General features: G+C 40.1%; 1 protein-coding gene across 1 annotated transcript in view; it reads right to left on the reverse strand.

Moving 5' to 3' along the window:
* Positions 1-11,910, reverse strand: part of C4H1orf198 (chromosome 4 C1orf198 homolog) — a 51,333-nt gene extending 39,423 nt beyond the window's left edge. The window contains exon 1 of the mRNA XM_043963597.1: positions 11,180-11,910. Within this exon, the coding sequence (XP_043819532.1) occupies positions 11,180-11,530 (351 nt within the window). The 5' untranslated portion in view covers positions 11,531-11,910. The remainder of the gene's footprint in view (positions 1-11,179) is intronic.
* Between the last annotated feature and the right edge of the window lie 14,053 nt (positions 11,911-25,963).

Consider the following 25,963-nt stretch of genomic DNA (forward strand, 5'->3'; position numbering starts at 1 on the left):
TTAACCTTTGTCTGCCTTAGTTTCCTCATCTGTAAAATGGGTATAATAGCACCTATTTTCCAGGGTTATTGCACAAATCAAACAAGATATTTGTGAAGTTCTTTATCAACTTTAAAGTACTTAATAAATGCTAGGTCTTATTATTATCATCTGTAAAGTGGTGAGAATACTACCTGCCTTATATTGCCTTGCAGGGCTGTTGGAAGGGAAATACTTTGCAAGCTTGAAAGGAATATATAAAATAGAACCGATTATTCTCATGTAAAATAGTATTACCGGCTTTGGAATTATAATAAAAATTTGACTAAAGCAATTTTTGAAGGGGAGGGGGAAGATTTATTTTTAAAAGAAGTTTGATTGGGGCAGCTAGGTGGCGCTGTGGATAAAGCGCCAGCCCTAGATTCAGGAGGACATGAGTTCCCATTCGTCCTTAGACAATTGACACTTACTAGCTGTGTGACCCTGAGCAAGTCACTTAACCCTCACTGCCCAGCACCCCCCCCCCCAAAAAATAGTTTGATTATTCTACTCAGAACTGTAAAATTCCCCTTATTTGGTAAATAGACTGATGAAGGCTATAAGCAAACTTAGTCATCAGCTTCAAAGAGGGCAAAAGAAAGACTAGAAAAGAGTAGAGTACAATCTTACTGGCCTCCTGCTATTTAAAGATGAATTTCCTCCCAAGGTGTAATTATGCACTTTGAAACACTTCAGGTTCTACAAAGATTAAATCAAGACTTTTAGTTCAGATATTTTTGAAGCCAACCAAATAACAAAGGGCACATGTAAAACCCTGTAGGGTTTGCACAAAGACCCAGGGAGGCAGCTGGCAGGCCTGTCATATCAATTCTCATTAGTCAAGAATCTCAGCTCCATCAAAGCTTAGAGGATCACTGCACAGTCATCTTTCTCCAACCCAGTATCATCAAGTAGTCTTCTGTTCACTCTTCCAAGAGACTGAATAAAGGGGTGGATTCCTCAGCTTTCTACAATTCTGTGCTCATAAAAATTATACAGCACTTTAAAAAACACCCCCCCCCAAATCAAAGTATGATCTGATGTCAGTCATCAGCTGCAGACCCAAGCAACAAAAAGCTTTTACAAGAGAACAGGATCTCCCAGCAGTTGGATACAAATGGCATCAGAATTTCAGAGTGGCAAATACTTTCTCACACAATAGCATCTTTCTTTTTCACCCCACCAGAACCAGCAGGCACACCAGTGTGCCGCCAAGCACACTCTGCTCTAGCCAATTACATACATTCTATGGCACATACACCACACACACACACACACACACACACACACACACACACACACACACACACACCTCAAGACCTGAAATTCCCACTGAACAAAAACATAACTGAATTTCTGTGACAAACCCATCTGATAACAACTTTGCTCCTGGCTGCTTCAGTGGTTGATGTCCCATTTTTTTATGGTACTGTTGGAATCCTCTCAGGAGATTCAAGTTTCCCTAGATAAAAGAAATGCATCATGGAGAGGTGCTAGAGGACAGCTCAGCCACCCTGAAAATAACTTCTCCATTGCAGAAAAGAAACAGGAGTACACAGTCCTGACACATTGGTGACATGGTACCTGTTATCATTCTGGGGAGAGCCTGAGAAAGAAGCTGAAGATGAGAAAAAGAGGCAAATGAAATGAATTTGAGACCCACACAGTATCTGACAACAAGGTGCCTGTGATCACCTCATAGAGGGGAGGCACTGCCAGCTTCTCCAATAGAAGTCAGGAAACCCAGATGGGCTGGCGCTTGCTCTCTCTCAATCTCACATAAAACACCTTTTCCTCTGAAATGCCAGCAGCCTTTAACACTGCGCTCTTATCTGGGAACCCAACACCAACCAACACCTTCTTCCAAAAGTCAAATGGGGCCTCGGTGCAGCAATTGTTTCTATTCATAAAGCATGTTCTTTGCCAGGGCCACTGGGAAGATATCCACCCCCCACACCTACACAGAGGACAATCAACAAGGTTTCTTCCCTGGTGGATAATGAACTTCCATAGAAATCTCTTACAAAAGACTCCCTGAGAAAAAGAGATGGGCCAAGAACCAAGTGGTTATCAAAGGAAGCCTAAGAAGACACAGCTGAAAGCCAAACCTCCTGTATCAGTGAAGAAAAGAGCAGAGAACAGAACTAGCAATTAAAGAAGCAGGGAAGGGTAGTGTAGGTGGTGCAGTGGATAGAGCACCGGCCCTAGAGTCAGGACTACCTGAGTTCAAATCCGGCCTCAGACACTTAACACTTACTAGCTGTGTGACCCTGGGCAAGTCACTTAACCCCCATTGCCCCACAAAAAAAAAAAGTCCTATGAAGTATAGAAAGAGAAAAGATTATTTACTTTGAAGTCAAGTAAAAGGTAAGTCTATCTTTGGAGAAGTGAGTCAATGAAGGTGAATCCTAGAATTTCAAGTTTAATTTGGAGAGGTTGAGCTCGGTCATCATTGTCCCCCACCAACCTCCTCAAAAATTGAATAAAAGTTACTAAAAGTTGGTCTAAAAAGTGCTTACGGGTTTCAAAATATTTTCCCTGCTTCTTCTTTTTTTTTTTTTTTTTTTTTTTTTTTTTTTTTTAGTGAGGCAATTGGGGTTAAGTGACTTGCCCAGGGTCACACAGCCAGTAAGTGTCAAGTGTCTGAGGCCCGATTTGAACTCAGGAACTCCTGAATCCAGGGCCGGTGCTTTATCCACTGCGCCACCTAGCTGCCCCCACTTCATAGGACTTTTAACTAGAAAGGAACTTAAGAAATCATCTAAGACCTATCCTCTCCATTACTGGGAAAGTTCTCTTGTGAAAACTTCCTCAATCAAATTCTACTCTGACTTTGCAGATCAATTTGAGGGAATTACTTGAATAGAGTACCCACCAGGGTCACATAGTGTCAGAGGTAGAATTTGAATCCAAGTCTTTCTGACTCTAAGCCCTATATACTATGCTAGGCTGCCTCTATAACTCCCCACCCCCCATTACAGATGAAGAAACTAAGGCCCATAGAGGAAGTGACTGAAGTTCATGCTATTAGTAAGCAGCAGAACTGAGATTCAAACCTAAATCTTCTGACTAAATCTCAGACACTTCTCACTCATTACACTGCCACCTGTTCAAAGTTAGTTTCTTTGTGTTCATGTATGTCAGTGTGGGAATAGAAAGTTCCTGGATTATAGGGATTGTGTCTAACTTGTTCCATGCAGTACCTTAGTATGCAAAAAGGTGTTTAATAAATGCTTTCAGATGATGCAAGTTATCATCTCTAAATTATATCATATCAACTAAAAGGACCACTGTTCATCTTTTTCCAACACTGATTACACAAGGATTTGGGGCCAATATTTGCTCTACCTACCCCCCATCTTTTTGGCATGGAAAATAATTATCCTATGGATCAAGGTGTTGAACCTGTCATGAGCCAGCTGGCTCATGAACCAAGACAAGATTCAGGGGGACAGGTAACTAGCAAATTCCAGAGGTTTAAGAATGATTTAATTTACTTTCTCTTCCCCATCTCCTGCACTCATACACAGAGATGTCAATATATGTATTGATGGTCCCTCAAATGCCCCAAATTCCCAATTAATCAACTTAATTCCCATGACCCCTTCTAATTAAGCTACATACTGGGATGGATATACTCTTGAGTTTGCCAACACAAGCAAGTGTTCCTTGTCCTTGGTAACAAATTCCAAAATCCCTTTACCAGATCATAATATTTTATCATTTCATCTTTTCCTATACCTTATGATCCCTAACCCTGTCCTTCATCCTCACCATGACCTCCATTCCCTTAACCCTCACACTTTCTCTGTTCTTTCCCAGGCTATGATCCCTTGATTTGTTATAATCTCCTTCTTGCCCTATCTTAACCCTTTGGTGAACCAACTCAACTCTACACCATCTGCTACTCTGAAATTCCTTGACTTTCTATTGCTAATAATTCCCTGCTAATCTTCAGCCCTAGATTACTGCCATCTCCTTTGCCTCCCCTGTAGCTGAAAAGAGTTGAAGAAGACTCATAAAAAGCATGTTGGCTGGACCTGCTACAAATGCCTCAAATGGGTCCTCACTGTAGCAAGGCAATGTTTTTATATCTCCCTAGTCAATTCACCATCCTACTCACCACAGTGGCTGCTATTTGCCACCTTGGACAAGTCACTTCATCTCTGGGCCTCAATTTCTTCATCTGTAATAGGGCAGTTATAGAAGTAATGTGGACCAGCGGGTGAAGTGTTAGATTTGGAAGACCTGGGTTCAAATTCCATCCTAGACACTTATTAGCTGTGTGACCCAGGGCAAGTCACAACCTCCATGGTGTAGTGGAAAGGGCAACGGGTTTGGAGTCAAAGGATCTGGATTCAAACTTGAACTCTACTATTTACTCCTTGTGTGATCCTAGACAATTCAACTGACTTCTCTGGACTTTAGTATTTCCATTTGTAAAATGATGGCACTGGACTAAATCACTTATGAAGTCTTTAATAATAAGCCTATTTAACAATAAGATTAAAACAGATTGTACTCTTTAGTCTGCTGTATATACTGAATGTATAAAAAAATAAAAGTGACTCAGAGTCCAGGATTCTAAGTCTATAATCTTATGTTCTACTAAGTCACAAACAAATCTGCCTTGATAGAGGTAGGCTCCACACAGGGAGCTCCCATTCCATCAAAATCACAAGTCTTTCATGTATTCGTGTGATATCTGTACTAAAAAACTCCTATGATTTTTCTTTTTTTGTAGAAACACTTTCGTAAACTTTAAAGTGATATCTGTTACTGTTTTATTATTGATTTATGAAATGTAGCATTTCAGTTATGGAGATAAGCAAAGCTATTGAGAACCACTCCAATCTACCTGGAATGTGGTCAAGTAGGACATAAGGGTCTTGGAAAATTCTGGTCAGAGCAGGAACTGGAGCTCAATGTTCCAAGTACTCCCGTGTTCCAGAGGTAAAGAAGTCTGCCCAGCTAAATGCAAGGCTTAATTACTGAGTGACTTTATAGTACCCCAAAAGCAGAAACAGTAGGCAAACTATCTGGTCTCTCAAAGCACCAATCTATTCAAGGACTAAACACAGTGCCACTGCTATATTTATTTTTACATTTTGAAAATATTTCCTGTATCTGTAAGATCTGGTGGAATGATTACAATGTGCTCTTCTGTAACAAATGCCTGTGTAGGAACTGTTACCTATACTTTTAAAAATGCATTTTTGTTCTTCCTTTGGGCCTGCAATATATTTAGCCTTGCTGAGGTAAGAGTTCCAACAGCAAAAATGTACCACTAATGATTTAACCCTTAAGTGAGCAGCAATGTGAATTTAAAAAGTAGGATCTTGGGGGCAGCTAGGTGGAGCAGTGGATAAAGCACTGTCCCTGGATTCAGGAGGACCTGAGTTCAAATCTGACCTCAGACACTTACACTTACTAGCTGTGTGACCCTGGGCAAGTCACTTAACCCTCACTGCCCTGCAAAACAAAACAAAACAAAAAAAAACCCAAAAAGTAGGATCTTGAACTTCTATAGAGCACAACAAACACAGATCCTCAGCTTTACTGAAAGGCTTTCCAGAGCCCCACTCCACATGGAAAAATGGGGGAAAGAGAGGGGAGGGAAAGAACAGGGGGAAAGGGAGGTGAGGAGGGGGAGAAAAGGGGATATAAGGGGAAGTCTTTATGATGACAAAAGAGTTATGAAATACATAAGTCCTCTGATCTGCCTGGTGTGTGTGTGATATTCATATTTTTTTATTTATACATTATTTTAAGAAAAACAATGTATTGAAGAACAATGGCCTTAACTGAAAGTTTTCTAGACACATGTATCAAAAACTTTTTAATTGTACTGAGAAAGACACTACGGTTTTGTGGGGAGAGAAACATAATATTTAAAATCTCCAGCCCTGCTACTCATCCCCAGTGTGATAGCAAACAAGTCACTTAATTTGTCTGCACCTCTGTTTCTTGGCAGTCAACAGGCCACCTCTATTCCCCAGGGAGCTGTGCAGATTAATGAGCCTGTCTGTATAGTGCCTGAAAACAAAAAGAGAAGATATTCCCCTCTCTGGTTTTAGTAATCTCCTCTTCCCACCTGCTGAAGACACACACAGCTCTCAGAGTCTTTTTTTTTTTTAAGGATACCAGTTCAGGTATCACTATTATTCAACATCAACTGTACACACAATTCAAATGAAAATGACTTCAAATGGAGGGGGGTGAGGGGAAAGGAAGAGGGAAATACGTGAATCCAGAAGTGTTATACCTTTTCTTGTTTGGGGAACGATTAGGATGATACCACAAAGGCCTTGGAACTCAATAGACTCTTTTCAGGATAACTTTTCCAGGTAGTATCCAGTAGTCAGAGCCTACTTATCCATGGCTGAGATAAGGAAAGTCTTTTTCTGGAAAATAAATCAGCCAGATATAAGGTGGGCATCATAATTATATATTCTACCTCCAAAAAACAATGGCACCAAAGCACAAAATCCAGGTGATTTCAAGCCCCTGGCAAAAGCCTGAAGAAACAAGATAAAAGATATTTTGTGTTACTATAGATCTAGTTTCCACAAGCTAAACATTCAGATTATTAGTAATATTAAAAAGGACACTTAAGAAGACAGAAGGGATTATGTGATGTCACAGATCTGCTTTCAAGAAGCAAAATGTTCAAATTATTGTTACAAAAAAAAAAAAAAAAAAAACCCCTGACATTTAAATAGCATTTTATGGTTTACAAACTGATTTCCATACAATTATCTCATCTGCTCCTTCAGAATTGCTTGTTGCCTTAGCCTGTGAGACAGGTAAGGCAAGTGCTTATAAGGCTCCAAATTACAGATGAAGAACCTGAGGCTAAAAGTGATTACAAGACCTTTCCAAGCTTACAAAACTACTAAGTGTTTGAGTCAGGCTTTGAAATCAAGTTTTCTAAGGCTTGTGCTTTTGGTTGGTTTTTTTGTTTTGTTTTGTTTTTTTACTATACAATGGAGTTGAAAAATCCACTAATATTTACTGAGGGCCTACTATGTATAAGGTACCCTATTAGGTATGATGATAATGATATATAAAAACAAAACAAAACAAACTCCAAAACTAAGTGGGTTGGATATAGAGAGGATACATGATTGGGGGATGGGGTGGGTTTGCTATCCCTACTAACTTCAAATTGACAATCTTTAAAATATGTTGGGAATAAATAAATAAAATTTTTAAAAAAGAAAAAAAATATGTTGGGAAGGCTTAGTATATATTTAGGAGTTGAAAGGAGGCAGTGCTTCCTCCAAAATGCGGCTACATCCTACCCTTCCAGTCATTTCCTAATACTACCTTTCAATACACTCATTCTATCTTCCAGACAAACTGGCCCCAAAATCTGACATTCCATTTCCTATATCCATGCATTTGTAATCTTTCTTTCCATCCTGCTTCAACTCCATCTTTCATTCTTCTATATCTCTCTTCAAGGCTCAGCTTAGGTGCTTCCTCCTTTATTGGACATTTGCTGATCCTCTCCATGTTCCCATTCCTACTTGTTAGAGTCCTTTCTCAAATTACCTTGTCCTTACTCATCGGAGGTACATGGCATATTGCTTATTATAATGTAAACTTATTAAGGGCTAGAACTATTTTATTTTTCATCCCCCCAAGAAGAAACAATGCCTTGCAAATAGGGGGCTTTCAATAAATGTCTATTGAATGGAAATAAATCAAGATGCCCATCAAGGACAGAGATAGAGAGTCATTCCTCTTTGTTTTCAGATATTTTACAGACTCAGTCTAACAGCAGCACTAACCTGTCAGCTCCCTGTGAAAGCATGAGAAATAGCACCAGATTCCAGGGATCTGGGACTTAAGAGCCAGAAGTCAAAGATTACTTCTCATAGAATATTGTGGGAAGCAACTATTTGACCATAGATCCTACAAGAAGAACATCCATACCAATGTCACCAAAAACTTACACAATGGCACCAAATTGATAAGTTTGGGTAAGTTTGCTGGGAAGTGAGAGAACAGGGGAAGAAGCAGGTAGAGAATGAGTCACTATGAATATAAAGTAGGGAAAAGTCCCAACTATCCATCTGCCCATGATTGCCAGAAGCCAAGAATGACAACTGCCACATCTTACAATACTGGAAGTAGTATTATTTCTGAGTACTCTGTTAAGGTCATCGCAAATCAGGTATCAAAGTAGAATGAGTCAACAAGCTTCAGTGGTCTTTTTAAAGGTCCCATTTTATTGCTCATTACATCACAGAAAGCAGGGAAGGAAAAATTAGGTATGCCATTAAACCTTCCAAATTGAAAATGTCTGACCCACAGAAGGAAGATTTACTAACAACGTGTATTCACATTTCAAGAGGACCAATCTAACTGAGAGATGATAGAGGAGAAAAAATATTGTTAAGAGCATTCATCTCATAACATACCTTGAATTTCTTACCAAAATGTTAGCCCCAAATAGAGCATCTTCAGTCACAAAGACATGAGATAAATGCCCCTAAGGCTCAGGAAATACTTGTTGAATTGACTACTAAGAAAGTGAGAGTCCAGGTAATGTAGAAAGTTAACTGCTACAGGCTAAAAGGCCAAGGACAATCAGTTAACACTTTTTACTAAGCTACCATAATCATAGAAAACATTCAGTAAGGCAATGGTGAAACTAAGAACAGAACCAGGAAAATGTCCTGGCTCTTAGATAGCCGGGTTAAAAAAAAGTGCACCTTCAAGAGTTTGTTAGGGTGATATGAATTTCAATCCTTGACAATTCATGATACCCTTAGATCCTCCTATTAAAAGGAATGAGAGGTCCAGTATGTAGTACATTACCTCGGGTTGCTACAGGTTAGCCAAGTCAACAGCAATCATTGTCAGTGTATTGAGCAAGCCCTGACCCCTAGCTCAGAATCAGGGTCCTTGGGACAAGTTCCAGGTCGGGGTGCCATTTAATAGGAGATATGGTTGGATATGTTCTAGCCTATCATCATTTCAAACCTGGAACCCCCACCCCAAGCAGACAAAACAGTTCAAATGTTCTTGCTTGCATTCAACTTTACTCTGAATAGCTACAAAACCTCCCCACTCTAACCATTCAGCCATGACCAAGAGATTGCCAGAGGCCCTGGTCTAGAGAGGATCTCCTGAGGCAGAAGCAATTCCACTGTATTTGGTCTATTTCCAACTTGTATTTTTAGGGTACTTCTTGAGGGGGCCTGTCCAGCCCAGTAGGATGAGCGCCAAACATCCTAAACTTGTTAAATGTGGTACCCCATATAATCTTCAAAGTATCCTAAAGTGTAAGAGTCAGTTGGTATCCTTCACAATGTCTGTGCTGAGATTTTTCTAGCATACTCCTATGCTTGTTAATAGCACAGAATCCATGTTAGCAGCCATCTTTGCAAAGGCTATAATAAGCTTTGATATAGAAGGTTGGTATGCTCCTGCGCTATTATAAGATGGACAGCCAGGGCTAATTCTCTCATTTGCTTTTAAAACTAATTAAAGGTATATAAATTGGTGCAGCTTAACTTGGCATCTGATGAAAGGACTCCAGAGAGAGAGAGAGAGAGAGAGAGAGAGAGAGAGAATATGAATAATTTGGTTATTTTTTCTGAAATACATTATGTACCATGTATATGTATATGTTTATTTTGATATATAAATGCATATAAAGTATTCATAGTCTAAAATGGGAAATATTTAGTTATTTTTCAAGATACATACTTCTAAAAAATTTATTTTACCTCCTATTTATGCATTCATAAGTCTTTCAAAAAATTCTAGTGCTTATTTTTCCATAACCTGAGTCTGAGCATTCAAGTACAGCACCATGTGTGCACAGAGCTGCCTATCTTCATACTGAAGGCTTTTCTGAGTAGGAATAACTTAAAAAAAAAAAAACAACTAAAACTATACTTTTGGCTTGCTTTTTTGGCTATACCCATTTTTTTCCTGGCAAAATTATTATAGTTTAGAGCTCAATGGAGGATTTTCTTTTAATTCTTCCAGAATTAGGTAGTGTTGGCAGTATATGCCTATGTTTTCACACTTTCCTTTCACTAAAATGAGACTGTTTTACAGGAATAAATGCCACAACACACATAAGTTGAATTTAAACTTCACTCTTAAGGTGAATGACTTCAGGAGACAGCATCTTCCAAACTCAATACATATTGGCTCCAACCCTCATACCTGATAGCTCATGTAGGGCTCTTCCATTATACATTTGATGATTTTAGCCTAAGTGATTAAGTGATCATGGCACAAATGCTCCTGCTGGAGCCCAAGCCTACTGGGTCAGAGTATATGGCCAGTGTATATTTCCAATCCACAAAAAGGTAGGTGGTTTTTTGTACTGAGTGCTCTGGCTTTGGCGACCATTAGCTCCCATTTTTTTTCTTTCTGGTTTCAAAGGTTACTTGTCCCATACCCTAGACAACTGCATACAATTGGATTGCACGATCATATGCCAAGAAGTTATGAATGCTGCTATCTGTGGCTTGGAAGAGAATATTTAAATTGGGTGAGGACAGATAAATTAACCTTACCTTAGTATTTCAGTTGAGAAATGGGGGCATGACGGTTGTCCCAAACAGTAACTTGTGCATAATGCTTCACGAGAAAATTGCTTTTAAAATATTCTGTCACCAGGTTTCTGCTTTTACCCTAGTCATTCATTTCTACCCTCTCCACTCCTTTTCCCAGTTTATCAATAATGAGAAGGTGCTTTCAATTAAGGTAATAAATAGGGAAAACCTCCCTGGACACTTTGATGGTCAGAGTTGATTATTATCTTTCTGGTGTCTCTTGCTGGAGGCAGAGAGAATAAATAGGCGATCTTTACAAAGGTTCCCTTTCAGCCCAGGACCCCAGAGGTCTGGGTGGATACATTCTCTCCTTCTTTGGGCTCAGTCTCTCCTGCAGGTCAGATTTTAGTTCTGCCCTATTCTGGGAACCCCAATGAACCTCGGACAGGTAACAAAGCCTACCACGGAGGAGACGTTCTGACCTAAGTGGGGAGAATTTAGGGGTTTAGGGATGGGGCGCTAGGCAAGGGAACGAAGCGAGGGCACACCTGCAGCTCCCCCCCCCATCCCCAGCCCCGGGTGTGTCCCCCTTCCCACCTCCTCCCTCCTGGTCCCAGTGCGAGCTCCCCAGTTACCTCGTCCCCGAAGTGCACGACCTTCTGGCCCGTGGGCACCCGCAGGTTGGGGTAGCAGGAGGGGGTCTGGTCCCGGGAGGCCCCGGCGGCGCGGTGCGCGGCGTAGCGGGCCTGGATGTGGGGCTCCACCATACACTTGTCGATGATCTCGTCCTGCTGCTTGGGGGGCAGCCGCTCCCACTCGGGCCCGTACTTCTCGCGGATCTTCTCCTTGTCTTGCATGATCTTCCTGGCCATGGGGCTCAGGGAGGAGAAGTAGGTAAAGCGCTTCCGCTCCTTGTCGTCCAGCGGCCGGTTCCCGTTCATGACTGCCGTGCGGGAGGCTGCAATCGCCGCCGCCATAGAGGCCATGGCCACGGACCCTTGGCCTTGCTTTGCTTGCCCACCGTCCGGCTGCCCCTTTCCCTCCACGCCTTCGCCACGCTCCGGCCGCCCTAAGCCTCAGCCTCTGCCTCTGCCTCTGCCTCTGCCCCTCTGACTCTGGAGCTCGGAGGCAGGAAGGAAAGATGCCAGAGAGAGCTAAGGACCTCCTCTCCCCCCTCCTCCTTCCCTCCCTCCCAGGGTAAACGCCTCCCTTCCTCTCTGGCTCTCCGCTCCCTGTTCCGTCCACTCCTCCAGGTCCCTCCTCTCCGCGGGACTTCCTTTCCTTCCTTCCTCCTCCTCCTCCGTTGACTGGACCTCCTCTCTCCCTCTCTCGGTAGCCTCCAGACTCTCCCAATTCCCTTATCTCTTGTTTCCCTCCACCCTCTTCTTCCTTCTTTCCTGCTCTCCTCCTCTCCCCGTCCGCTCCTCCCCTTTGCAAACACACCTCTTCACTCCTCCCAACTGCAGACACGCCTCCTTCCTCTCCCTCCTCCTCCTCTTTCCAGCTGTGGTGCCCCATCTTTTCCACTCCAAGCTTCACCAGCCCATCTCACCGAGCAGGGAGCCTCCTGAGCCCAGTGCCCCTTGTTTGGGAGTGTTGTTGAGGCCTAATCAAGTGTTTGTTCTTATGGACATTTTCTTGTGATGGTTTACTGTGGGATTTGATTTAACCCAACAAGTATTTATTACGGGGCTACTCTTGCAGAACACTGGGATAGACTCTGGGAGAAAAAAGTTTAAATAACACATGCTCGGGGGCAGCTAGGTGGCGCAGTAGATATAAAGCACCTGCCCTGGATTCAGGAGGACCTGAGTTCAAATCCAGCCTGAAACACTTGATGCTTACTAGCTGTGTGACCCTGAGCAAGTCACTTAACCCTCATCGCCCCGCCAAAAATAAATGAATAAATAAATAAATAAAAATAAATGAAAAAATAAATAAATAAATAAAAAAATAAATGAATAAATAAATAAATAATAACACATGCTCTCCCCCACCCCAAGATGGGAGCTATCTCTCACTCACCCCCTCCACACACACACACACACACACACACATGGATAGACTGATGAAGAGTGATGGATAAGGTGTCTAATCTTTGCTTGTCCATCTTCCACTAGACTGTAAATTCCTTGAGAGCAGGGAACTGCTTTTTGCCTTGGCAATTAGCACAGTGCCAAGCACATAGCAGGAGCTTAATAAATGCTAGTTGACTGTCTACTGCCTCTGTGGCCTTGGCCTAGTCATTGAAATCTAGGCCTTAGTTTCCCCCAGCTGTAAAATTAGGTGACCTCGGGGCGGCTAGGTGGCACAGTGGATAAAGCACCTGCCCTGGATTCAGGAGTACCTGAGTTCAAATCCGGCCTCAGACACTTAACACTTACTAGCTGTGTGACCCTGGGCAAGTCACTTAACCCCCATTGCCCCGCAAAAGAAAAAAAAAATTAGGTGACCTCTAAGGTGGTGGTGGTGGTGGTGGTGGTGGTGGTAGTAGTAGTAGTAGTAGTAGTAGTAGTAGTAGTAATAGCTGCTAACATTTACATAGCACTTTACAATTATTATCTCATTTGATCCTTACAACCCTGGGAGGCAGGTGCTATATTGTCAGCCTTATTTTATAGGTAAGGAAACTGAGGCAAATAGAAGTTACATGACTTGCCAGGATAAGACAACTGAGGCAAGATTTTATTCAGGTCTTCCTAACTCCGGGCCCAGTGTTCTATCTACTGGGCAACATAGCTGATTTGTGAATTGAAGTTCATAGGATCCTCGATAGGGACATCTAGGTATAGAGATATAGAACAATAGAGATATCAGGGACAGAAGTATCAAGTGGGAGTTTTATTTTTCAGAAGGGGGGAGACATGGACATGTGTATAGGCAATAGGAAATAAGCCAGTAGATAGAGAGGTTAAAAATAATTGATAGAGGGAGCAGCTAGTTGGCGCAGTGGTTAATGTACCGACCCTGGATTCAGGAGGACCTGAGTTCAAATCCGGACTCAGACACTTGACACTTACTAGCTGTGTGACCCTGGGCAAGTGACCTGACCTTCATTGCCCCACAAAAGAAAAAAAAAAAGTGATAGAGTACCAAAGATAACCATAGGTGTTCTTCAGGGTTTTGCCGTGGGTCCTCTTCTCTTCTCCCTCTATACAACTTCACTTGTTGATCTCATCAGATCCCATGGATTTAATTGCCATCTCTATACTGATGATTCTCAAATCTACTTTTCTTGCCCCAATCTCTCTGCTGACCTCCAGTCTTGCATCTCCAATTGCCTATTAGACATCTTGAACTGGATGTCCAGATCTTAAACCATGTCCAAAGCCAAACTCATTATTTTTTTCCCTAAACCCCATTCCCCCTCTCCCCTTCCTACTTTCCATGTTATTTTAAAGGACAACACCATCCTCCCAGTCCCTCAGGCTCACAATCTGGGAGCCATGCTTGACTCCTGGCTATCTCTCAACCCCTACTCCTATCCCCGCTTATCTAATCTGTTGCCAAGGTCTGTCAATTTTACTTTTTTTGGGGGGGTGAGGCAATTGGGGTTAAGTGAACTTGAATCCAGGGCCAGTGCTCTATCCACTTGCCATCTAACTGCCCTGTCAATTTCACTTTTGCAGCATTTCTCATATGTGTCCCTTCCTTCCCTCTGACATTGTCACAACTCTAATACAGACCCCTACAATAATCGTGACTTGATTATTGCAGTAGCCTGCTGGTGGGTCTGCCTGCCTCAAGTCTCTCCCCACTCCAATCCATCCTCCATTCAGCTACTAAAGTGATTTTCTTTTGTTTTCTTTCTTTCTTTCTTTCTTTTTTTGTGGGGCAATGGGGGGTTAAGTGACTTGCCCAGGGTCACACAGCTAGTAAGTGTCAAGTGTCTGAGGCCATATCTGAACTCAGGTACTCCTGAATCCAGGGCCGGTGCTTTATCCACTGTGCCGCCTAGCTGCCCCTAAAGTGATTTTCTTAAATTGAAGTTCTGATCATGCCACCCTCCTACTCAAAAAACTTCGGTGCTTCTTGTTGCCTCCAGGAGCAAATACAAAATGTTCTTTTTGGCATTCAAAGCCCTTTATGACCTAGCCCACTCCTACCTTTCCAGTCTCTTTACACCATACTCTGTGGTCATATGTACTCTTTGATCCAGTGACATTGGCCTCCTGGCTGTTCCATGAAGAAGACATTCCATTTCTCAGCTCCCATTTTCTCTGACTTTTCTCCATGCCTGGAATGTTTTTACCCTTCCTCTCCAACTACTGACCTCCTTGGCTTCTTTTAAGTCCTAAAATTCCACCTTGTACAGGAAGTCTTCCCCATTCCCTCTTAATTCCAGTGCCTTTCCCCCGTTAATTATCACCTATTTATCCTGTATCTAGCTTGCTTTGTTTGCATGTTGTTTCCCTCATTAGATTGTAAGCTCCTTGAAGGCAGTGACTGTCTTTGGCCTCTTTTTGCATCCCCAGTGCTTAGTGCAGTGCTTCACACATATTAGGTGATTAGTAAATCTTGATTGATTGATTGATTGACTGATTGGATAACAAAGAAGGCAATCTGTTGGAGAAGAGGGGAAGGAATGGAATTGAGCAGGTAGAGGAGTTAGTTGTGGTAAGGAGTAAGTGCACCTCATCATGTGAGACAGAGATGAAGGAAGAGATGGTGGCAGAAGATATTTGAATGATATGAGATGAGGAAACTCCTGGTGAATGGTTTAAACTTTTTTTTTTTTTTTAGTGAGGCAATGGGGGTTAAGTGACTTGCCCAGGGTCACACAGCTAGTAAGTGTTAAGGGTCTGAGGCCGGATTTGAACTCAGGTACTCCTGAATCCAGGGCCGATGCTCTATCCACTGCGCCATCTAGCTGCCCCGATGGTTTAAACTTTTTCTGTAAAATATAAGGTAAGATTTTCAGCTGAGAAAATGAGGAGGGGGAGCCATGGGAAACTTGAGGAGGGATGAAAAGGTTTGGATGAGCCTACTTTGGAGAGTGGGATAGTGATTTGGAGGTATAGAAGGATTGCCTAGTGGCTGCCAATTGAAGTTCTGTAATGTAAATTCATACTGGAACGAATTAGAATGATTGCATGATTTTTCCCCACCTTCATTCAGCAGCATGTGTGTAGGAGCAAAGGCAGTGAATAGTTGGAATGATCCAAGGCAGAAGCTTGCTTGATTTTAATCACTTTAATCAGTGAAATTATAAGGGAACTAGGGATTCAAGAAAACAGGATAGTATAGAGTTGAATTGGTTCACCAAAGGGTCAAGATGAAGAAAAGAGGAGAGAGCGGCCACTGCAGGGAGATGGCCTGGGAGAGAATTGAGGAGTCAAGGTATTGAAGATCATGGTGTAGATCAAGAGTATGGTTTTATAAGGTAAGGCAGAGGGAAAAGTGAAAAGACGACAGATTATGATTGGATGAGGGGATAAACCAGAAAACATGAGATCATTAGATGCATTTGAGATTTGCATATTCACTTGTTACCAGGATTGTATTTTGGTCTGCCTAAAGTTGCTTTTTGTATTGTTTTCCAAAATGCATGCACTGATTTTTGTTGCATTCCATAAGAAATGATAACATTTTGTTTCGGGACATCCTGTCTGTTCAGTGACTATGCATGATAATAACAATGCATCAGGAGTTAAGAAATCACAGAAAGTCTCAATAGTTACATCTTTGTAGCTTTGTAACTGAACCGAGCAGAAAAAAATATATTGTAGTATTCCACATTACTGGACAGAATTTCAGTGCCTTAGATGTATTAAAACCTACAGAAATGAAGATTTATATCTATATCTATACAATATGTATGTGTATATGTATGTATTTGCACATGCATGTATGCATATACATACATATATGGAATGGGTATGTGTCCCCTATCCATTTGACAACCAAAATGACTTCAGGAGACAAGACATAAACAGTAGAGAATGGATAGAAATTTAGGCAGGAGGGGAAGTCAACTTGTCAATGAAATATTGCGCTTCAGCTAATCATTATAATTTTCCCTTCGAGGGGTAGGGATACTTCCATAAAGAATGACGGGGTAGGCAGTTAGGTGGTGAAGTGGATAAAGCACCGACCCTGGATTCAGGAGGACCTGAGTTCAAATCCGGCCTCAGACACTTGACACTTACTAGCTGTGTGACCCTGGGCAAGTCACTTAACCCTCAATGCCCCGCCCCCCCCCAAAAAAAATGAGAGGGAAGAGCCTGTAAAGCGTTTTAAATGTAAAAGAAAAATCTATACATTAGTCCTTTGCAGAAACTTTAAGATAATAGTCAGAGAATAGAATGAACATTATAAGCTTCTAGTGCCAAACTCTATGAATAAAAGGCATCATTACTGTTATTATCAGCATTAAAATATGCAATCTCAGAGTTCAGGGGAAATGAGCGTATGAGCTGAGTTGCTAGGCAACAACCTCAGTTTCAATGTATGTGAAGTACTGTATATAAAACACTCTACAATTATCATTAAGAAAGCAGTATTACAAAGCTATGGTGGGTTAAAACCAGGCACGTTATAATTGTTTTTCTTGTCTCTACCAATGATGCCATTGTATAGTCTCTGGAAGCTGTCCCAAGACCCTTTTTATTATTCCTCCCTCATCTTTATTTTATAATGTCAATGATATCCACAGGTGTATTGTGGGAAATAAATTAGCCAAAATGGAATGCTTTGAAATTTATATGTGTGAGACATTTTAAGTGTTATTAGAAGCACTGTCCTATGCTATGTTTTCAAAGCACTTTTTAAAAGAATTCATTTAGTTTTCCAAAAGATACAAAGTGAATGAATTCCAAAACCTCTGATGATATGCACCAAAACATAATTTATTGCAAGGGAGGGATATGTTTAGACTTGCAAAATGATACAAATTTGAAATTGCCCAAGGACACAGGCCAAAGTATGCAAATTCCATGAACTGCATGATAAATTGTAATTAAAAGGTTTTCTCTGAGAAGATTACAACAAGAAACTCAAAAGATGGAACTGCTTTGACAGAAGACTTGCCAGAAAACTAGAAATAAATGATCTATGTTCCAAGAGAAAATAATCGGTTTGTCCAAATTCCAAATATGCAAAAAATAAAGTAGTGGAATCCAGTGGGAAGAACCTTATACTAAGTGTCAGGAAACCAGCATTTGGACAATGAATTTTCTCCATTTGTGTGCACAATCGCTTTCCCTCCCATTCTACTTGGAAACTTGTCCAAATCACTCTTTCCTCCATCTTCAATATTTCACTTTCTACTAGTCCCTCCCCCCCAAAACATGCTCAGATTCCCTTCTGTCTTTTAACAAAAGAGGGGGTGAGGGTTGGCAAGATTGACTCCTCATGTTATTATCCTATATCTCTTCTTTCTTTGTTGCCAACCCCCACCCCCAAAGTTGTCTCCATTCAGTCCCTCAGATTCCTCAATATGAAGTAACTTCAATCCTTTATAATCTGGCTTCTGATCTCACTACTACAATGAAATTGTTCTCCCAAAGGTTACCAATGACCTCTTAATTGCTACACCCTATGGCCTTTTCTCAGTCTTCATCTCCTTTTAGCCTTTCTGTAACATTCACTATCACTAAGAACACTCTTCTAAATGTTCTTTCCTCCCAGGGATTTCACAGTTCCCTCCTGGTTCCTCTACCTACTTTGACCTCTTTTCTCATTCTCCTTTGATGGTTCATTGTCTTTCTCCTGCCCCCAGTATGAGTGTCTCTCCAGGTTCTGTCCCAAGTCCTTTTCTCTTTTTACTTTTTCCCCTCCACTCCTTAGGGTGTAATTATCACCTCTCCACAGAAGACTGCTATGCAGGGGGTGTCCCAAAGGACTTGGTCTAGTTTTAAGACTTTTGGGATACCTTGTCCATGTATGTATCTATATGTATGAATATCCATGCATACCTACATCTCCTTCTGTAAAGCCTTCCCATGGAAAATGTTTTTCTCTTTTCAAATTTTCTTAAGTCAATTTATTTGGATCTTTTCTTTATGACACTCTACCTTGTACTATAGAACCTTAGATATAGTAGGTGCTTAATACATATGTGTTGTTTATTTTAATTAGAGCACAAAGCTGGCTTCCTTGATGATTTTGGACAAGTTGTTGGATCTTGAGAATAACACTTACATGATACTTTATATTTTACAAAGCATTTTGCTTACAGTGATACTCAGGAGTAGGTTGTACAAATATTGTTCCGATTTTATAAATAAAATAACTGAGGGTCAAAAAGATTAATAACTTGCCCCAGGTCAAAACTCTAGCTATGGGGCACCTAGGTGGTGCAGTGGATAGAGCACTGGCCCTGGAGTCAGGAGGGCCTGAGTTAAAATCTGGTCTCAGACACTTGACACTTACTAGCTGTGTGACCCTGGGCAAGTCATTTAACCCCAATTGCTTCACCCCCCAAAAAAGAAAAAAAAAACCTCTCTAGTTACAGTCAGAGCAATGACTGGAATCCACTAGACTCTAGAATAGGGTAAAGTTCTTAATCTTTTTGTGTCATAGACCCTTTTGGAAGTCTGATAAAGCCTATAGATCCCTCCTCAGAATAATGGTGTTAAATGGATAAAGTCAGATACATAGGTTTGCAAAGGAAATCAAATATATTGATATACAGCTATCAAGATATTTAAAAATAAGTTCAGGAGCAGCTAGGTGGCACCGTGGATAAAGCACCGGCCCTGGATTCAGGAGGACCTGGGTTCAAATCCAGCCTCAGACACTTGACACTTAGTAGCTGTGTGACCCTAGGCAAGTCACTTAACCCTCATTGCCCCACTTAAAAAAAAAAAGTTCAATGACCCCAGATTAAAAACTCCTGATCTTTTCACAATACCACATTGCTTCTCTGTGTCTATTTCCCTATTCAAAAAATGAGTTTAATATACGACATTTGCTTCACTGTAATGCCAATGGAGATTTCCCAGCTCCAAAGAACTTGCATGAAAACATTTATGATCATCATTACTAGAACTGTTGGTCCAGTGTTATTTCTTAGAATAAATCAAAGCATCCAACAAACACTTATTAAACACCTAGTGTAAGACCATGAGCATAAACTAGTATTCCTATTAAAGCAGACAAGTATGAAGATTCACTTCTTTAACTCTTTTTCCTCTCTTAGGTTGCATGAAGGCTTTAAAAGTACATGAATAAACCCCTCTGGGGAAAAACTAAGATTTTTCTAGCATTTTGTATTATAGTAGATAATAAACTGTAAAGTTTCAGTTGCAGAGTGCTTTATCTGCATTATCAAGCTGTCCTCATTCCCTTCTAGTAAGTCAAATCATTACCCAATGATGAAGGAAGTAGGCCATTTAAGGAGGAGGTGAGAGTGATCCACAACTTGTGACAAAATGGGATTCATGGGCACTGACTCTTGAGGCTCTTGTAAAGGCTTCAAATTTGGTACAACCCATTAAAATGTTGCTAATAATCTGAGAATCTGATTTTAAATCTTCCGAGTCACCCATTCAATAAGAAAAAGAACCAATTTTTAGTTTAAAAGATAAATAACCCAAGATAATGATCAACATTACACTCATATGTCTGACTTCTTAGCCAGGTGACATTTCCCTGAAACCCTTTATCTAGGTCAACTGTATGAAGAAAAAACAAAAAGGTCTGAATGATGAGAGCACAAGAGCAGCAACGCAATATTGGGAGCTGACTAATACAGTACCTGCTGAACTCACAGGTAATGACTAACCCTCCAAAAGAGTTACACTTTGGTCCAAGTCAAATTAACATCAGTGGAAAAGTCATTGTCTTGTTTGTCTTACAATAGAACATGTGACACTAGAATTCTTTAGCATATTGTCTACTCCAAGAGTTTCCATTAGATACTAAAGCTGGAATAAGGCCCTTGTGTTAACCACCTTATTAACCTGATGCCTTGGGTCAGATGTCAAGAGTCTTCTCAAACAGAGCCAGGAGGCGAAGGGGGTAAGCTGACTGGCAACCACTGAAAAGAATGGTTAATGGTACTCTCTTCTGGTTTTCCTCCTACATTTCTAATCACTCTTAGTCATCTTTGCTACCTCATCTTCCATATAATACCCTATTGAGTGTTCCCTAAGGTTCATTCCCAGAACCTCTTCTATTCTTCCTTTATACCAGGGGTTCTTACCCTTTTTTGTATCATGGAACTCTGTAACAGTCTAGTAAAGTCTATAGATCTCAGAATAACATTTTGAAGTATTTGAAGGAAATGCTAAATTTCACTTAGAAGTTAGTGAAAATAAAGGTGCAATTTTTCCCATCCATGTTCATGAACCTCTAGAAATCTGGACCCCAGACAAAGAACTCTTGCTTTGTATTCTTTCTCTTGGTAAACTCATCACTTTCAATGAGTTCAATTATCATCTCTATCCTGTTGACTCGAAGAATTCTATATTTAGCCAAAGTATCTCCCCTGAGCTGGTTTACATCACCAACTTCCTATTGGACATTTCAAACTGGATGTCCCAGAGACAAAATAAACTCAACATGTACAAAACAGAACTAATTATCTCTTCCCTCAAATGTTCCCCTCTTCCAAACTTTTCTATTTCTGTTGAAAGAATCCCATTCATCCAGTTTTCCAAGTTCATAATTTTGGCATTATCCTACATTCTCCACTCTCCCTCCTACAACTTATCTAATCAATTGCCAAATCTTGCCATTCCTACCTCCACCATATCTCTTGTACTCAACCTCTTCTCTCTACTCACATGGTCACCATATCATTTCAGACCCTTATCACCCCTCACTTAGATTATTGCAAGGTCACTCTCACTTGTCTCCTTGCCTTAGGTCTCTCCCTACACAGTTTTTCCTAGACACTACTATCACAATTCGTTTCCTTAAGCACAGACATCATTATTTCAACCCCTTACTCAGTAACTTCCTCTCATTTCTAGGATAAAATATAAATTCCTTATTAGGCTCTTATTAGAGCCTTTTTCAACTTGGTCCCAACCTCTCTTTCCAGCCTCATTTGGAACATAATTTTGCTTACCACAGTCTAGAATTCAGCCAAATTGGTGATCTTTCTGCTACTTATATATAACATTCCATCTTCCTTCTCTGTGCTTTTGTATACTGGTCATCTGCCATGCATGGATATATTCTATCCTCACCTCTACCTGACAGTATCCCTTTTATCCTTCAAGATGCATCTCAAGCATAACCTTTTATTTATTTTATTTTTTATAATAAACATTTTTTTTACAGTTTGGGGTTCTAATTTTTATCCCTCCTTCTATCCCCTCCTCCTCCCTAAGATTAAAAGAAAAAAATGAAAGAAAATAAAAAATAGCATGCTTCAGTCTGTTCCATCAATATCAGTTCTTCCTTTGGAGGTGGATAATATGTTTCATCAATAGTCCTTTGGAATTGTCTTGGATCATTGTATTGTTGAGAATAGTCAAGTCATTCACAGTTCTTCATCAAACAATATTGCCGTCTCTGTGCATAATGTTTTCTTGGTTCTGCTCACTTCACTATACATCAGTTCATACATGTCTTTCCCAGTCTTTCTGAAGTCATCCTCCTTATAATTTCTTATAGCATAATAATATTCCATCACCATGATATACCTCAGTTTGTTTAGCCATCCCCAATTGATGGGCTTTCCTTTGATTTCCAATTCTTAGCCACCACAAAAAGAGCTTCTAGAAAGATTTTTGTACAAATAGGTCTTTTTCTCTTTTGGGGGATATAAACCTAGCAGTGGTATTGCTGGATCAAAAGGTAAAGCATAACCTTTTATATGAACCTTTCTTGGTCTTCCCAACTGCTAGTGCCTGCCCTTCTTGTGCTTAACTTCTTTTTTATTTATTTGTATTTATTTTCTTTAAATTTATCCTCTATATACTTAGATAGGTACATATTGTCTTCCCTGCTAAAATATAAGCTATTTGAGGGTACAAATTGTTTCATTCATTGTATTTGTATCCTTAGCACTTAACACAATGCCAGCCCATACTAGGTGTTTAAATTCTAATTATCTGTGGTGGGTTTTAAGCCCTCAAAGGAACCAAACTTGACTAGCTGTTGGGAATAAAGGAGGCATATATATATAATGTGTGTATGTGTTATGATATTTGGAGCATATAAGTTCAATTTTGAGATTGATTTGTTGTCTGTGATTTCTTTCAGCATAATGAATTTTTTGGCTTGTCTTTATTTCATAAGATAAGGGTCTGAAATGATATGGTGACCATGTGAGTAGAGAGAAGAGGTTGAGTACAAGAGATATGGTGGAGGTAGGAATGGCAAGATTTGGCAATTGATTAGATAAGTTGTAGGAGGGAGAGTGGAGAATATAGGATAATGCCAAAATTATGAACTTGGAAAACTGGATGAATGGGATTCTTTCAACAGAAATAGAAAAGTTTAGAAGAGGGGAACATTTGAGGGAAGAGATAATTAGTTCTGTTTTGTACATGTTGAGTTTATTTTGTCTCTGGGACATCCAGTTTGAAATGTCCAATAGGAAGTTGGTGATGTAAACCAGCTCAGGGGAGATACTTTGGCTAAATATAGAATTCTTCGAGTCAACAGGATAGAGATGATAATTGAACTCATTGAAAGTGATGAGTTTACCAAGAGAAAGAATACAAAGCAAGAGTTCTTTGTCTGGGGTCCAGATTTCTAGAGGTCCATGAACATGGATGGGAAAAATTGCACCTTTATTTTCTATCAAAAATTTTTGCTTTTGCTTTGTTTGTACCATGATTTCAATTTCTGCTTTACCACCTTGTATTTCTTTGTTGGATAGTCACTTGCTAGAGGTGTCTGTTATATAAAGAAATTTACACCATAGTTGGGGATTGGATTGGAGGACCTTTTAGGTCCTATCCAACGCAGAGATGCTATGACTATATTTTTTACATGTTTTTGTCCTAACTTCTGTTTATTTAATTAAACATTTTAGGCATAGTCCCTATTGCTTATGGATTTTACTAACATCTTGCCATTTCTCCATAGTGCCTAGTAATGCAGTACTCTACACAGGTAACAGGAAGACATCTTAAGATCCTAAACAATGGAATAAGGTTGAATATAGTTTATTGTGCTAAAATAATCTAGTAGTTTAACTCTCTATTGTTCTTATAACTTTGAAAGTGATAAACTGCTTAACTCATAGTAGACAGTCAACATAAGCTATTAATCGGGTTACTAGACAACTGACTTGAGAAATCTGCAAAGCATAGACAAAAATCCTGTCATTATTGTGATGGAAGGTTTTCCATATCCTGGCTAACTAGGAAATAGTTTATTTCTAGTGTATATGACATTTTTAATCAGGACAAATACTCCGGTTGATAAAGCTTCTGGCTTTTTTATCCTACCCACTACTGTCAAATTGTTTTACCTAAAATGATGTTTTCATTATGTCATCCTACTACTTAGATGAAGTGTAGAACCTAAGGTGCATTATAATTGTAAAAAAAAAATGTAAATTCCTCAGCCTAGCATTCAAGGTCTATCTCACCTTTCTAAATGTATCTTTCTCACTATCCATCCTGCTTTCTCTCCTTTCCACCTTTGTTTGCATTCCATTCAACATATCCAAAGTGCTCTCCTCTTTATTCTTTACTAATTGTTACCTAGTTCTTGCTTTCCCTGACTAACTTTTCCACTTTCCCTAGCCCCACTCCACTCTAACCTTTCCTAAAACCAGACAGTCTATGACCTTGGCCTCTTTGATGCCTGACCAAGCTCTAAGTGCTCCATAGCATCTGCTTCAGCCACCTTAGTGGCCATTGGAACAAACTGTTCTCATCCACTCATTCTGATGGGAGAAGTCTTCACACACTTGGGGCAGACATCCTTCTAACTCACTGATGTTTTGGAAGCCTGTTGATTACCATCAACCTGATTTAGCCCATGTGCTAAGATGGTTTACTGAGGTGTGGCCACTGAACATGCTACATCTTCTTGGAGCCACAGATGAGAGTTGGATGAAAGTGGCCACCAAAAGTAGGTGAGCAGCCCTCCCACCAGAGGTGCTCACCCTCCCTGTTCACTCCATACACCCTAGCCATGGCTATACAGGCTAGGATATGAAACTAACTGACTCTGAATTTTTGTAATGCCTTTTTTCCTGAGTTACATAATGATCTTTATTTATTTCAATGACATGATACCCTGAATTTCAGACTGCTTCATGATAAAGACTAGTTTATTTCTATTAGTATTTATGGAGTGCTAAAAAGTGGAAGAAAAGCTTAGGCCCTATGAGTTGGCATATCATTGAACAGGATGCAAATGATCAGGGTTAAGCCAATTATGAAGTAGATGAACTTTGTCTTTAAGGACATCCTAATTTTTCTTTGTTTTGTTCTCTTCCCTTTTCATCACTAAATTTCCCTCGGGTTCCCAATGTTTATATGCCATCCCTTGGCTGCCAAGGTTACTGTTAATCTGATTTATTTAAGTCCATTGAGAGTTAATAGATGATAATGTCTTAATATTCTTGTAAAGAAATGTACCTAGTAATTGGGGTTCAACTTTAGAAGTTATGATTCTTTATGTGCTTGTTGAATTAATAGCATAGATAATCTGGAAGAATATTTGGCTTTCCTGAAGGATCAGATTTAGTTTAGTAACATTGAGAAAGAGGAGGAAGAAACCCTGTAAGAGAGGACTTTTGGCACTTAGCAATAGAAAGCAGTTCCTGACCTTCTCTGAAATCATATTTGTTTTAGTGGTTCTTTAATTTCACAGGAGACTCCTAGAAAAATATTTCAACACATGGGGCAACTAGATGCTGAAATGGATAAATCACCAGCCCTGGTTTCAGAAGGACCTGAGTTCAAATCTGGCCTCACACACTTGAGACTTACTAGCCATGTGACCCTGGGCAAGTCACTTAACCCTCATTGCCCTGCAAAAAAAAAATACTTCAACCCAAAGGAATAAATTCAGAATGGTGAAATTTCATGGATCATGGCAGGTAGATAGAAGAAATATCTTTGAGAAAAGGATCTTTTAATGGTACTCTCCAATTATATCACATAAGCCACTACATACTCTGGCCCTCAGACTAGCTGTGTATATCTAGGCAGTGTTGCCAAATTATAGGAAATAATTTCTCTTCCTATTACTGGTTATTTTAGCTATTTTCATATCATGTTAGAATGCCTAAATTCTAATACCCCCTAGTCCCACCAAAATGACAGGTCATGAGGTTTATAAAATGATGTATGGTGAATAGCTATATGTCACATTCATCATTTTATCACATTCATTACATTTCCACAACTGTATCCACAATTATTATAAGGTAGAGATGGCAGTAGGTTCTCAAAGTCCATTAGCAGAATATAAGCTCTAACCATAAGTGCTAACATCAGCTTTAAGGTATACAATTCACATATTATTTCATTTGAGCTCCACAACAACCCTGTAAG

Source organism: Dromiciops gliroides, chromosome 4 (assembly GCF_019393635.1).
Source record: "Dromiciops gliroides isolate mDroGli1 chromosome 4, mDroGli1.pri, whole genome shotgun sequence".
Classification (NCBI taxonomy): domain Eukaryota; kingdom Metazoa; phylum Chordata; class Mammalia; order Microbiotheria; family Microbiotheriidae; genus Dromiciops; species Dromiciops gliroides.